Below are 15,389 nucleotides of genomic sequence, written 5' to 3'. Positions count from 1 at the left end.
AGATGTGCCTCTGTTTTATATCCAGATACGCATTGACATTTTACTTTCTGTGCGTTCACATCATTTTGGCCTCTTCCTACTTCTGCAGCTTCATCTTCCTTCACTTCGCACTTGAACTTAGGATTTAGGATACTAAAGAGCTAGTAGTCGCTTGTGTATAGTGTGATATTTCTCAGCACCACATTTTTGTTTATACTTTTTCTCTTGCCTGGAGCATCTTTCATCTTTCTCTGACCTGGTTGGTTCATATTCATTCTTTAAGATCCAACTCTGTTCTCTCCTCTAGGAAGCCTTTCGTGAGTCTTCAGATAAGTTCCTCTCTTCTGTGTTTGTCTCCTTCGCTGGGTTTTAAATTGTATTTTAAATTCTTCGAGGGCAGAGACAATATTTCTTTATTACTAGCACCTAAATAGCACAGTTCCTGGCGGTAAGAATTCGCTACTTCCTGAATAGGAGAAATCCAGTGAAATGGTGTGCTTTTCATCTTTAAATCGAATTGCAGAGGTGAAGAGACAATGAGGATCTTTTGCATTAGTAATGGTGAAAGACAGAGATCGTTTGTGTTAGAGTAATAGCAGAAAATAGTGGGAGAAGGGGAGGAGAGACTTTTAAATATATTAAGATAACATTTAGAGATAAATATGTTGATACATTTAGGACTTAATGGTTAAATAAAGGGAGGAGAAAGATGATGAGATAGATGGTAGCTAAGATTAAAGAATTGTTATGCATGGAGTAAGGCAGAGAAATGATGTAGAAGTGATATTTGTAGTTTATATTCTTGAGTGGGACAAGCATTATCTTCTGGCTATCTGTCATCAATAAGCCGTGCTATTCATGGGTATACGGTCTTTTTGTGCTACATTTGGTTGTGAAGGGACTCTTTGTTAGCATTCATTATTGATGATAGTCCCAGAAATGTTGAGTGGTTTTACATTACCATTACACTCATGAAAATATAATGAGAGTTTAAAAGAGATGAAATCTCATAAGGTTATAGTTGTGAAGCCCTTTTCTAGTCATGTGGGGTTTGAGGCTTGGGAAACGAGTCCATATGAGGAATGGCACTAATGGCAGAGAACTTAAAAAAAAGAAAGAAAGGAATTATTAAATAGCGTAGATTATCAGCCACTGTCTTAGAACTGCTTTTCACGACACCTGTTTATCTCTTGTTTCCTTTAGGCTCAACCTAATTACAAGCACCTCCTCCCCCTAAAATTGGCTTTAATATCCAATTGTGTAGCAGTCTTGTTTAAGAATAGAAAATAAAACTTACAATTCAACAATGAAAAGACAACTAACCCAGTTTTAAAATGAGCAAAAGTTTTGAATAGGCATTCCTCCAAAGAAGTTGTACAAATGGCCAATAATCACATGAAAAGATGCACCTCATTAGTCATCAGGGAAATGCATGTCAAAACCACAGTGATAGACCACTTCACACCCACCAGAAGAACTGTAATAAACAAGACAGCAGCAAGTGTTGTGGAGAATGTGGAGAGACTGGAACTGACATACAGTGGCTGGTAGGATGTAAAATGATGCAGGCACTTTGGAAACAGTTAAACATAGAACTACTGTGTGACCCAGCAGTCCCACTCCTTGGTATATGTATCAGAGAGAATTGAAAACATGCATTCACACAAAAACTTGGACACAAATGTTTGTAGCACCATGATTCATAATAACCAAAAAGTGGAAACAGCTCAAATGTCCATTAACTGATGAATGAATAAAGAAAATGTAGTACAGTAAAACCTGCAAAAGGCTGAACCTGTGTAAGGTGGAAACCTGTCAGAGAAAGAAAACTCAAGTATTTTCCACTAATAGAGAGCAATAGAAAAGTGGTAAGACTGCACCCTGTCAAAAGCAAAAAACTTGCAAGACCAAGAAAAACAAGGCAGTCCCATCAGAGGCACGGGGTAGGGGGTACGCAAGTCCAAGGGGGTACCAGACGAGGCCTCCTGGCAAATTATCCCCCCCATGCCTCTGAATCTCCTTGAGTTTGGGCTCCCAAAGTTTTCACTATATCCATACAATGGAATATTACTCTGGCATAGAAGGAATGAAGTACTGATACATACTACAGCATGGATTAACCTTGAAAACAGTATGCTAAGTGAAAGAAGCCAGACGCAAGAGGCCATATATTGTATGATTCCATTTATATGAAATGTCCAGAATAGGCAAATCCATAGAGACAGAAAGATTAGTGGTTGCCAGGGGACCAGGAAGAAGATAGAGTATAGGGGGTTGGGAGTGACTGCTAAAGAGTACAGGGTTTCTTTTTGGGGTGATAAAAATGTTCTGGAATTAAAGAGCGATGCTTGTACCACATTGTGAATGTACTAAAACCTACTGTATTGTACACTTTAAAACGATGAAATTTTATGTTACATTAATTATATCTCAAAAAAAAAAGAATAAAATATCAAAACACCATCTTGTAATAGTATATCCATATATGCTCTGCTTTTTGTCCCTAGAGACATGTGCAAAAGAAATTCAGAAGGTTCACCTGACTCTTGCTATTCAAGTTATTTCACAGCCGGGTTGATTGTTGAATAGCTACTAATCTCAAGTTTCCTGCCAGCAGAACCCCATTATATTTACATTATTTTTTTACTCATCTATGATTATTGTAAAAAATTCAGATAATGCACATTTTTCTTCTAATCTCGCCCCTCAGAAATAACGTCTATAGTGATTTGGTGTACATTTTTTGCAAATGTTTTTATGCTTATATGAACATTTAAGTATGTTTCGGTGTGTGCAAATAAATCAATGTGTGTGTATTTGACATCAATGGGATCGTATTTAACATAAATGGAACCATGCCATTCATTTTCCCACTGTACTGTAATGTCATCTTTGCTATAAGTCAAGTGGTCATGTGTGTATCTGCTTCTGAATTCTGTTCTGTCTCTCCTTAAACTATTACCATGCTGTCTTTGTGTAGTAAATGTTGGTATCTGGTAGTATGAGCCTTCTAACTTTGTTGATCTTCAACAATAGCATAGTAGTTCTTGACCCTTTTTATTTCCATGTGAGTTTTAGAATCAGGGTATCAATTTTCATAAGAAAAAACTTGGTAGCATTTTTTATTGGGCATTGCATTGAACCAATAGATAATTTGGAGGATAATTGAAATCTTTACAATATTTAGTCTTCCAATCCATGAATATGATAGAAACCAAAAACCAAACCAGTTGCCATCAAGTGAATTCTTGACTCATGGCAACTCCACACATGTTAGAATAGGACTGTGCTCCATGGGGTTTTCAGTGGCTGATTTTTCAGAAGTAGATTGCTATGTCTTTCTCCTGAGGCACCTCTGGGTGAACTCGAACATCTAGCTGAATACATTAACCATTCGTACCACCTAGGGGCCCCTGAGTATGACATATTCCTCCCTGGTGGCATTGTTGTTAAAAGCTATGGCTGCTAACCCAAAGGTCAGCAGTTTGAATCCTCCAGGTGCTCCTTGGAAACCCTAGGGGGCAACTCTACTCTGTCCTGTAGGGTCACTGTGAGTCAGAATCCACTCAGAAATAACCGTTGGTTTTTTTTGGTTTTCCATTAATTTAGATCATCTTTAATTTCTCTCAGTAATGCTTTCTAGTTTTTTTGTGTAGAGGTTTTGTACGATATATCACAGATTTCTTTTCACATCAGACTTAAAAATCCGCTTATTTCTTCTTTTTTTTTAACAGGTAAGTAATTTGGATGGAGCATATTTTTCTTTTCAACTTTTTCTCTATTGAAAAGCATTTTAAAACCCTCCATATTAAGATTCAAACTAATGAAAATCCTTGCTAAATATATACACTCAAGTCCTGATTATAGTCTCTAGTCCGAATATCTCTTTTCCTACTTAACTGAAATGAATGAATCAGCCCAAAAAACCTGAAAGGCCTTCCCCCTCCTTTCTCTCTCTCTCTCTGTCTCTCTGTTACCTGAATGCTTTCTCTTCTGGACCTTTCCAATGGTCTTGCTTCAAAGTTACCTCACCAGGGCTGGAGTGAGCCATCATCGCAAAAAACTGGCAGCCCTAGAAGCCTCTTCCACCTTCAAAACCAAGGCCCCTCCAGTTTTCCCTCCTTCCATTTTCCTAACTGTATAGTATTGTAATTTCTAAAGAGAGACTGTACGTGGCACTTTTGTGATACCTCTACTTAGAAGAAATGGAGAAGAGAAGAGTTTGTAAATTACCTTCTCTACCCCGGAGAGGGTATTGTTTCAGATTGTTTTTACTTTTTGTATTGTGCTACCTGTTCGACATTTTAGAGTAGTTCTTTGTCCCACCACTGTATCATCAAAAACAACAGTGACATTGAAAACAGTAACACAAACAATAATGATGTTTGTTGTTGTTGTTAGCTGCCATCAAATCAACGACCTCATGTACAACAATGAAACAGTCCCCTGCGCCATCCTCATGATTTGTTGTGGATCAAACCATTGTGATCCATAGAGTTTTCATTGGCTGATTTTCAGAAGTAGACTAGTGGGTCTTTCTTCCTAGTCCATCTTAGTCTGGAAGCTCCACCGATAATAATAGCAGCCACTATGTATTGATTACTTTCTGTGTGCAAGGTACTATGCTAAAAAAAAAAAAAATGCTAGATACTATAAATACTTTGTCTAATTTTGTAACACTCTTACCAAGTTTGTTGTCCTCATTTTTATGAAGAAATTGAGGTTAAAAATTGGCAAATCATCCGTATTCACTGGCTAGTATGTGGTGGGGCAGAAATTCAAATCAGGTCTTTTTGACTACAAAATTTGTGTTCTCAGTCACTGTACTGTTTTGTCTCTCTGCTTATATTCATTGCCTACTAGGACCTCTTATTAAGGAGTCTGAAACAAAGTAGAATTTGGGGCAATAGAATGTTGACATGATTATTTGATTTGGTTAGTTATGTTTCTGGTATCATTTTTGTGGGGCTGATAGAGGAACTTCTGATGTATATTAGAGCCTTGGTGCACACAGTTAGTTTTTGGTCTTGGCTAAAGAATAAAGTTACTTAAATTCACATGAATAGCAACCAACCATAATCATAAAAAAAGTAGGAAGTAATTTGCTTTACATAACCTATTCAAACTCTCCATAGCATATATGAGTGTCATCTATCCTTTTGGTAAAATTTTCTGTGGATCTCTATAACATAATGTTCCTTTGGTTATCTTCTGCCTTTCTGATCATGTCTTAACCTCTGGTTTCCGCTAGCACCCTGTGCATACACTTATGTTAATGCTTAATATCATTGAAATTAGTTACTCTTATGTCAGTTTTCACAGCTATATAGTAAATTTTGTAAGAACAAAAAATGGTTCTCATTCTTCCTTATAATCCTAGTGCCTGACACAGCACTTGATATGCAGCAGACACATAGTGGTACCTGCTAAACTGTTGAACATGGAAATGAAGGCCTACACTATTGGTCTTTATTACTTTTGGTTAGACATTCTAGACTGTTCTGGCACTGCTAGCAGAGGAATCTGTCATTCAGTTTCCTTCACTATCCTATCCTGACTGAACTTTCTACTCCTTTTTATGAGCACTGTGCACTAATTAAACTGATGTGTGGTAGATGACAAATGCCATTCCATACACCAGCTGCATCCCGTGGAAATCTCAGCTTCCCTTTCCTGTTCATTTCACACCCAGCTGCCCATGCAGCCCTCCTTTCTGACCCTAGCCACCCGGGGTTAGATAAGTGGGTATCAGCCACAAGCTCAGGAGTCCATATGACTCCCTCCACTTCAGACCAGCCAGCCCTCACTATTCCTTTGGGTCCTGTAATTCACTGGAATAACTCACAGAGCTCATGAGAACACCATATCTACAATAACAACTTTAATATAACAACAGAAGAATACAAATGAAATGAAAAAAAAAAAAAAGGATATATAGGGCAAAGTCTGGGAGAGGCTCCAGTGTAGAGCTTTCGTGTCCCAAGGGGACATGCTACCGTTCTAAGAGCAGGTGTTTGCTCTTACCAACCAGGAAGCTCCGTCTGAGCCTCGGGGTTCAGGGCTCTTATCAGCCTCATCATGTGGCTATGGTAGATTACGCCATGCCTCATGAGGCTTAGTCAGCAGCACGTCCCCATGTGGTCCCTCTTGGACTGGTCAGCCCCAACTCATTAGCCTTGGGTGTTGACCTGCTCAAAGAACCAACTAAAAGGCTTTTTGCAAGGTGATTTCACAACTTAAAACTGGGCTACTTGCTAGTCTCCTTTTTTTTTTAATCTCTATTCCTTTGCCCATATTGTGTCCTCTGTATGGCCTTCACTTGTCAAAATCTTACTCATCCCTCAGATGTCCAATTTAAATGCTGGTTCCTCATGAATCTTCCTGTAATCTCCCTGCCTGCCTCTCTAACCGCTACCAAGTCATTTCCCCATCTGAACTCTTAATAGCACTTTATGACACAGCATTTGAAATTGTTATTTTTGTACCCTACTAAGTGATAGATCCCTTGACAACAAGGTTCTTGGCTTTTTTAATTATTTCATTGAATAAATATAAATTAACTTGAATATAAACTAATTCATTTTTTAGCTTCAGAGAAATGGGTCAGAGAACTGTAGTCTTGTTAAAAATCGTTCCTCTACACTGGTTTACAAATAAATGCATTGCATCCAGAAAACTACACAGGCTTAAACTTTATATTTATTCCTGAAACTTCAGCTTAGGAAAGAAATTTTTTTCCAGATTTATATTTACTTTAACATATTTACTGTTCTTTATATTGACTCTCTTCCTTCTTTTCTAGGGCACTGTTTTTAATCTCGAGTCAGAGGAGGAGGAGTACCCTGGAGTCATTGCAGAAGATAGCAATGACATTTATATCCTGCCCAGTGACAACTCTGGACAAATCAGTCCTCCAGAGTCTCCAACTGTGACCACTTCTTGGCAGTCAGAGAGCTTACCTGTCTCCCTGTCAGCCAGCCAGAGCTGGCACGCTGAAAGCCTGCCAGTGTCCTTAGGTCCTGAGTCCTGGCAGCAGATTGCCATGGATCCTGAAGAAGTCAAAAGCTTAGATAGCAATGAAGCTGGAGAGAAGAGTGAGAACAACTCTTCGAATTCTGACATTGTGCACGTGGAGAAAGAAGAAATCCCCGAGAGTGTGCAAGAGGCTGCTGCAGCTTCTGCGGGCTTGCCAGCCAGGGAGCTGCAAGAGGCGTTCTCCGAAACCCCAGCCCCTTTGCTTCCACATATCACTGCCACCTCCATGCTGGAGACAAGGGAACCTGACGCAGAAGTGGTTGCAGCTGAGAAAACCAGCCCTGCTACATCTTTGTTTGTAGAGCTTGATGAAGAAGAGGTGAAGGCAGCAACAACTGAAGCTGTTAAACTGGAGGAGGAGGTGGTCCCTGCACTGGAGCCCACAAAAACACTGCTGAGCAAAGGGGAGAGAAGTGTCAGGAAAGAGAGTCTTAGAGCAGAGTCCTCCCTGGCTAGAGAAGAGAAGGTCGTCCCACTGTCTGAGGGCAAGTCTATACTGCTGTTTGGAGGGGCCGCTGCTGTTGCCATTCTAGCAGTGGCAGTTGGGGTAGCACTGGCTCTGAGAAAGAAATAGCAGGATTTCCAGAAGAGAAAGAAGACAAAAAGGATCTAAGTTTTAGTTGTACTGATAGGAATTTGAACCGCCCTTCAGGAGCTGATTGGACATTTATGGAACACTCTGGGATAATGGAGACTTCCATCAAACAAAGCAAGGGGATTGATCCATACTTTAGGGCTTGAGGTAAAGGGAGTTTGTGTTTGTCTGATCATAGGTTGCAGGGGTTTGGGCTCATGCTAGACTGAGAATCATGTGAGTGAAGTACTCCCTCTAGGACAAGGTCTCTCAACCTTGACCTTACCGACGTTTTGACAATTCTTTGTTCTAAGAGGCTGTCCTGTGCATTATAGGATATTTAGCAACATCCCTGGCTTCTACCCACTAGATGCCAGTAGTACCCTCCCCCTAGTTAAGTCAACCAAAACATCTCCAGATATTGCCAAATGTCCCCTGGGGGGCAAAATTTTCCCATTGAGAGCTACTGCTCTAGAGGGAGAGGGTTAATTTAGGAGAACCTGGGAGAGAAATTCCTAGGCAAGAGGGCTTAGCTGTGGGCTCTTCAGCTACTGACTTGTCAGCTCTTCATCCCCTTGTAATTTCGTCTTTCCTAATGAGCAGGTGGAATTTTGCAGCCACTCCTTTTGGCCCTTTTTCTCTTCCCACCTTTGTAGTCCTGTAGCATGAGGGCATTCTCCCTTATGTCTCAGCTGCCTCAGGTACTGCACTGCTCCTCTTCACCCCATGTTCCTTCTGAGATCCCGTGGGAGTGCTTGCTCTGTACTTCTGCTCAGACCCACCTTGTAAAGATGCTGCCTTTAGGAATCTTTTAAAAAAATTAAATTTAAAAATAGAATAAAAGAGACCTAAGGTTTCCTGCCTACGAGTGCCAAGGGTAAATAACCCTGGCCAGAGAAAGGCATTTGTCTTGTGTAGAGGCAGGAGGATGGCCTAAATGACCTATTCAGGTCTCTTCTCGCCCTTTTTGTCTGTGGTCACCCCACTTACCTTATGGTTACGTGCCAGCCAGCAGTGTTTGTGTTGTTGGATGGTCATTGCCTATGACCCTGAACTAGTATGCTTTTATCTGGCCTCAGTCTGACTACTAGTCATCCAGCGCCTCTGTGGGTCTTTTGCCATGTAGTAAGGATTTCCAGACTTGGGCTTACAGAACCATCTGAATCATAATTCTTGTTAAACACAGAAAGTCTCCTAAGTATCATCAAAATAAAAGTGGGAAAAGAGAGGCTTCCATTTCAAAACTGAGGCTACCCTCAAAATTCTAGTCTGGCTTTCAGAGTTCAAGAACAGAACCCTCTTAGTCTGAACTCTTCACAGCCCATATGCCAGAGTGATAGACCAGAATGATCCCAGTCAGTGTATGCTAGTTGTGAGTCAGCATACTTTTCTCTCATCCCGCCAACCTCTTGTCCCTAAAGGAGGGGTGGAGCTGTGTCCTTTCATGCCTGAGGACCCAGTGTCACTATGGAGGGCATACATACTAGGTACAGAAAGTCATCTCGGATTTATCGCAGTAAATGTAACAAATTACTTTTTAGGTCCTGAAGTTTATAATAAAATTACTTTACCTTCCCTGATCACCCAAACTTGATGTTTTAAATGTGCTTTCTTTTTGACATTTGTTTTATTATTTTTTTTTTTAATTAAACCTTCCCCATTAAAAAAAAAAACCCCACTGTCGTCGAGTCCGTTCTGACTCAGCGACCCCATAGGACAGGGTAAAGCTGCTGCATAGGGTTTCCAAGACTGTAAATCTTTATGGAAGTAGACTGCCACATCTTTCTCCTGAGGAGCAGCTGGTGGGTTCAAACCGTCGACCTTTTGGTTAGCAGATGAGCGCTATAACCATTGTGCCACCAGGGCTCTTTCTCCCTAAAGCAATACTATTTAAAAGGTGGTAAAAAAAAAAAAAAAAAAAAGATCTGAAAGTATGTTTGTGTGTCTGTTACAGCTCAACGATGCAATGTATCTTTATGTTCTGAGTTTTAGTGCCCCACTTTGGGAGTGATGGTTTTAAGGGCTTGGGTGCACCTTGGTTAATAGCTAGAGGTGAGGGAAAAAATGGTATTAGTGAAGTAAAGAACCTTTTTTCCCTTTGGCGTGCATTTTAATCGCTATTCATATAGGTTAATAGCTGAGAAAACTGGTATGTTATTTTTTTTCCTTGAAAAATAAATATATTCCTTCCAGTGTTGAACACTTTTAAACCCTGGACCTCAAACCCGCTGACAGTTGCTAAGCACATTTAAGCACTGTTAGAAGCCGGGTTCGTTTCTGAGCTGCAAAAATGACATCTTCAGCTTAGGATATTTGGGACTGTTTTCCACAAAAGGAAAGAATATAAGGCAGTACGATATTGATGGTGATGCTTGCTGCGTTATTTCCCCACCTGTCAAACATTACCCTGAACTATTCTGGCCAGTTGTATCTTGCTGGGTAGTGGCAAACACCCCTCTCCACTGGCTTTCTCCAGACAGGCTCTTCCGTGAGACCAGTTGCTGTCGAGAGAACCGTGCTCCACAGGGTTTTCAGTGGCTAAGTTTTTCAAACGTAGATCACCAGGACTTTCTTCCAAGGTGCCTCTGGGTGGACTCAAACCTCCAGCCTTTCAGTTAGCAGCTGAATATGTCAGCCGATCTTCCGAAGTTCCCGAGTAATGGGATAGGTCAGTGTCCTCATTCCTCCTCATTTCCTTCCCCTCTGCCTCTGGCAGCGGACAGGCTTAGCCCTAATGAGGGCTGCTGCTTACAGTAGCTCCTGGTTGTTGCTCTTTTAAAAACTTATTCCTCGGCTTCCTGCCCCCTTTTTTGGTGGGGGGTTGGTAGTAGGAGGCTATTCATTCTTGCCCCCTGATTTGTATAGCATCTAAATCTAAGGTAAAGGAAAGATTAGAATAAATCCAACTTGTTTATGGAACTCAAATGTCAGAATTAAGAATTTCATTTCCTGTTTATTATTCCTTAGTCTTTGAACTACTGAGGAAAAGTTTTATTGGTAAGTCCCCTAGAACTCTTCTTTACTGCTTTATTGAATGTAGTGATTTCTGATCACTTGGCAAGAAGCCAGTGAAGGTCTCTTGAGAAAAATACCAGAACTAAAGAATGCCAATTTATCATGTATCTTCTCTGTACTAAAGTGATAATATTCTGGGCTTACAGAAATCAGCCAGTGCCTACAGTGTGCCTTAGCGGGGTCTCTCCTGATCACCCGTGCCCTTTAGAGAGCTTTCTAATAAAGAAATGCAACTGTCGACCTTCTGGTTCCCACATTCTCCACCCAAAGGCATCCCTGATACCTCCTCTTGCCTCTATTTCTGACCTGTCTGTTACATCAAATACAGCCACTACCTAGGCTTGTCCTGAGGGGCATAAGCAGTAAATCCAGAAACATAGCTACCGTTAATTTCCTATGGAAATTCATTTTCTCAGCCTTTGTGCTAATGTCCTGTACTAATATAAAAGCAATGCCTGCTCCTTGCCTTTTTCTCTAAAGGCATGTCACGAGAACAGATATACTACACATAGAATTTCTTCAATTATTTTGAGATGTTTCACAGAAATGAAAGGTATTATGGGTAAGAATTTTGTTTCCTTTTTATCATGTCTTTTCACACAAACTTATCTCTCAAAGAATCTGAGGTGGTGATCACATTCATTCATTGTAGGCTATCTGATTGTTTATAAAACCAACTTAAAGCCGCCAGACTAATTCACCCACAGGCATTATCTCATTTAGTCTCAGCAACACACTTGATGCCAGAAAAGTGTTTCCTCTTCCCTGGAATAACAAGATCTGTCATTAGTGATAACTCCTGTTAAACCATTCATCAATGAGAAGGTTCAGCTGGGATTGGTTAGAGTTTTGGGTGCGTATTTTTTCCATATTAGAATATCCTTTTCCCAAAAGTCCTTTGTGTTAATAATATTTTTATCAAATATTAATTGGGCATTTGCAGTGTATCAGAGATTGTTCTAGTTCTGTCACATACCTAATTTCACCTTCATAGCTCTAGTAAAAACCAAACCAAACCTGCTGCCATTGATTCCAACTCATAGCATCCCTATAGGACAGAGTAGAACTGCCCCGTAGGGTTTCCAAGCAGTGGCTGGTAGATTCGAACTGCTGACCTCTTGGTTAGTAGCTGTAGCTCTTAACCACTGCACCACCAGGACTCTGTAGCTTTAATAGCTATTGATACTCCTTTTATTCCGACTTTACAGGTTGAGGAAACCTAATTATAGTTTATTAACTTTTCCAAAGTCTTTTAGCATGAGAAGCAAGGCAATGATTTGAATTTTTCTGACTCCAAGTCTAGTGCTTTTTCCCGTTGTTACCAGTTATTTCTGTGACCCTGCAAAGCACCGTTGGCGCCCTGTGCTCCACTTACCACACCCTGTGCCCTAATGTAGGTCTACCTGGGTCTCACCTGGGAGGAGCGCCATCAAGTTTGTACGGAAGTACTGTAGGGTTCAATGGCAGCTCTCGAGTATGTTATTGTACAGAAAAATGGGAGTGAACGTTTTGTTTAGGGCTGTTTCCAACTTCTGATGGTACCAGCTGTTTTCTCTAGATAGCGAATGAGATGCCTTTTAGTTTGAGAATTAACAGTTACCCCTGGTACAGATCTTTTCATTAGCTTTTCTTGGTTAATGCGTTAAATGTTTTTGCTTTTTAATAGGATTAGGCAGTCTGGCACGGGAACCACCACCGAGTGCAAAGTGAGGCAATTGAAGGCAGCACCAGGACACTTTTCTTTTTCCTCTTCCCTTTCTCCTAACGTGTTCCCTTCTGTTCCTCCTCTCCTGCCTATGCCTTGAACCTGGAGTGGAAATGTGGGGCCCAGAGAGGGGTTCCCCTAGAACAAGTGATACCTCTAGGCATCACTTGGCCTCTAGATACTCAAAGAGGTCACTGACTCAGTCAGGAGGGTTGACTAGACAAAGCCATAGGCACAGCTTGTTCAGAAACTGGCAGTAGGTGACTTCCAGTGAAAGATCACGTACAGCATTCCCCACTACCCTGAGGAATGTAAAATCGATAGTAGCCTTGGCTATAGAATACTGATTTCTCAAAATTTAGTATTTTAGTTAGCTCAGATATAAAGCTCCATGGAGTTGGAAACCATCAATTCTGTCTTCCCACAAGACTAAACCTCAGCCTGTATCGTCATGTTCAGTGGATTAAAACCATCAGGGTCCTTCACATGTTTGTTCACTGAGTCCTAGCCAGGCAGCTGCTTCATAGTTAGCTCAGGTTGGAATTGTTCTCAGGGATATTTGCAAGGCCTTGTAGTAAGTTAAAAAGTAGCAGCAGGGTCAAGGTGATTCTTACCCTGTTCTCACTTCTAAGTGGAAGATTTTAAAGTGATAACCACTCACTTCAGTGAGTATTCTTTGCACCATTGGAAGAAATTGGTTAATACACAGTTTAGAACAAAAGTTCTGACATTTTAGGATTAGTTTATTGCCTCCTTCCCCAGAAATAAAGGAAGTTGAAGTACAATCTCCCTGTTACAGAATCTGGAATAACTCAGTTCTGTTGAGTTCTAGCAAGAGAACTGTATTATGTAGATCGTTCCTGGGCCTGCACTGAAGAAAATAATTTTTTTCTTACACTTGCATTTTTCCTGCTGTTGTCTTCCACTTCTTTCTTCAGATTAAAAGTGCCTCTTCCTAACTCGTTACTCAACTGAGTTCAGTTATTGGTTCTAGTGCTCTCAGAAATACTGGAATCAAATGGAAATTTTGATAATGTAGTTAATACAACTATTTCACTTAAGCAATATGTATCCCCCTTTTCTGTTTAAGTACCATTAGCTCTTCTTGTTACAGTTCTGATTTGCCGAATTTATTATCGTGGATTAGTCTGGCTCCTTTTGCCTCCTGCTTGCCTGCCTTTTGACCATTCTACTCTTCATGAGAGGAAAGAAACCCAGAAGAATAAAAATTCGAATCTATGAATTGTGCTTTCTGTTAGAAGCAATGTATTGGGGAAACCACATTGGAGGTTGTAATAAAATGAGATTTGAAGATAATCCACAGATTCATCTTTCTCTTCATGTGGTAACCTTATGCCCTTGACTTGGGAGGGGTCATTTCAGATCATCAATCTTACTGATTGGGTTTGACGTCAGGTCCTGAAAATACAGTAACATCCAAAGGACACTACTGTAGTTCTCAGTCAGTACGGATAACTGAGTTATTGGAAAATAAAACCGGGCAGCCTTGAGCATCTCAGGAGTTAATGCTGGATCCTAAGAGGTGAGGGCAGGAATGATTTGACCTTCTGAGTACACCACCTGACTTTCAGATACGTCAAGTGTCTTTTGGAGGAGGAAACGTTCCAGTTTTAATCAAGGAATTTCACTTAATTCAGATATTTTAAAAACAGAATGGAAAGCACATTCTCTGCACTAGACAGTTACCTCTCAATTATATCCAAAGGATTATGTTATCAGGGCAAAACCCACCAACTTCCAGGATACACCTAAGTCACCGTGGCCATGATGTGCTCGTGATCAGAACATTGGCTGTTTTATACGGTGGGATCTTTTTATAAGGCTGGTTTGGGGAGGGGATGACAATTTTGCTTTAGGACTGAGAAAGCATATCAGACTTGATCTGGAAAACATTACATCAAAATGTGTGTAAACTGCATTAAAATGGTGGTCTACTGTGTTAATCTAAGTGAAACACCAGAGGGTAAGGATGCTATGAAAGATTAAATGTATTACAAGATGCAGTCTGGGGTTGTGTTTTAGAGCACTTTTCCATTAATGTAGAGTTGACTTGTATTTAAATTGCAACTTTTGGAAGAAAATAACTCCCCTTAGTGAGAACTTGATGGTACTGCTTTGTGTACGTTTGAGTGTGTGTGTCTGTGTGATTCCACTTGTTTCCACTGTGGTAGGAATCCTTCAAAAGAAAAAAATCCACTCCAAAACACTCACTGTAATAGCGTTACTGGAAGATTTCCAGATGGTGGCCTTCCTACTGCACAGCAGTGTCTTTCCTTTTCATATTTCTAATTTAATGCAGTAGGTCGCTGTGAGTTGGAATCCACTAGGTGGCAACTAACAACAGTGCAGACACCAGATTGAAACCAGCTTAAGTGCACCCCTGTAGCTTACGATGTGGAGTCATCTTTCTTTTCTGGTGAATTTAAACTCTCAAAGAACAGAAGTGCTTTTGGTAACAAGAAACACAACTTATCAGCACGGTCATTACTCTTGATCGCACGCTTCCCAGGAGCAGCATGTTCACAATAACAAGAGCCGCACCTGTGGTGGTGAAGTGAGGGCAATGTCTGTGACACAGACCCAGCAGCCACTGGCGTACCTGCAGACGGACCCTTAAGCAGTCGCCTGTAGTTGGGAGCAACGGGTCGGTGTTGTGTGGCTTCTAAACCCAGAGCTTTCTCTCTCTCATTTTGGCGCTACTTGAGTGATTTGCTTTTGCCATCACTTGTATTCCAGTTGTGCCCCCGAGGAAAGGAACCGCTGCAAAGTGTTGACTTTCAAAAAGTCTTAACTGCCCTTTCAGCTTTTATCTCCACACACCTGTCCTCTCCAGGTGCAGGTTTTTTGGCATTAGCTGAGGACTGTGACTGGAATTGGAAGCTGTAGATTATTAACAGCCCCACAGGGTACATGCAGTACCTTCTGGTACCCCATCAGCTTGAAATGCTTATCGAAGCCTGACTTCTTGGAAAGACAGAAGTGCATTTCAGTTACCTGATTTTGGAAACAGTGATTGACATGGGCCCTTATAGCACCTTCATACCTTTTAACTGCCTTTGG

The 15,389-nt window shown here is 40.8% G+C and overlaps 1 protein-coding gene across 3 annotated transcripts in view; it reads left to right on the top strand.

Moving 5' to 3' along the window:
* BCL2L13 (BCL2 like 13) overlaps nt 1–15,385 on the top strand; it is a 96,740-nt gene extending 81,355 nt beyond the window's left edge. For all 3 annotated transcript variants that reach the window (XM_049882113.1, XM_049882111.1, XM_049882112.1), the window contains one exon: nt 6,782–15,385. In XM_049882113.1, the coding sequence (XP_049738070.1) occupies nt 6,782–7,588 (807 nt within the window). In that variant the 3' untranslated portion in view covers nt 7,589–15,385. The remainder of the gene's footprint in view (nt 1–6,781) is intronic.
* Nucleotides 15,386–15,389: the final 4 nt, after the last annotated feature.

The sequence above is a fragment of the Elephas maximus genome, chromosome 4, assembly GCF_024166365.1.
Source record: "Elephas maximus indicus isolate mEleMax1 chromosome 4, mEleMax1 primary haplotype, whole genome shotgun sequence".
Classification (NCBI taxonomy): domain Eukaryota; kingdom Metazoa; phylum Chordata; class Mammalia; order Proboscidea; family Elephantidae; genus Elephas; species Elephas maximus.
The sequence above is the reverse complement of the archived record's forward strand: the minus strand, read 5'-3'. Positions and strand labels throughout refer to the sequence as shown.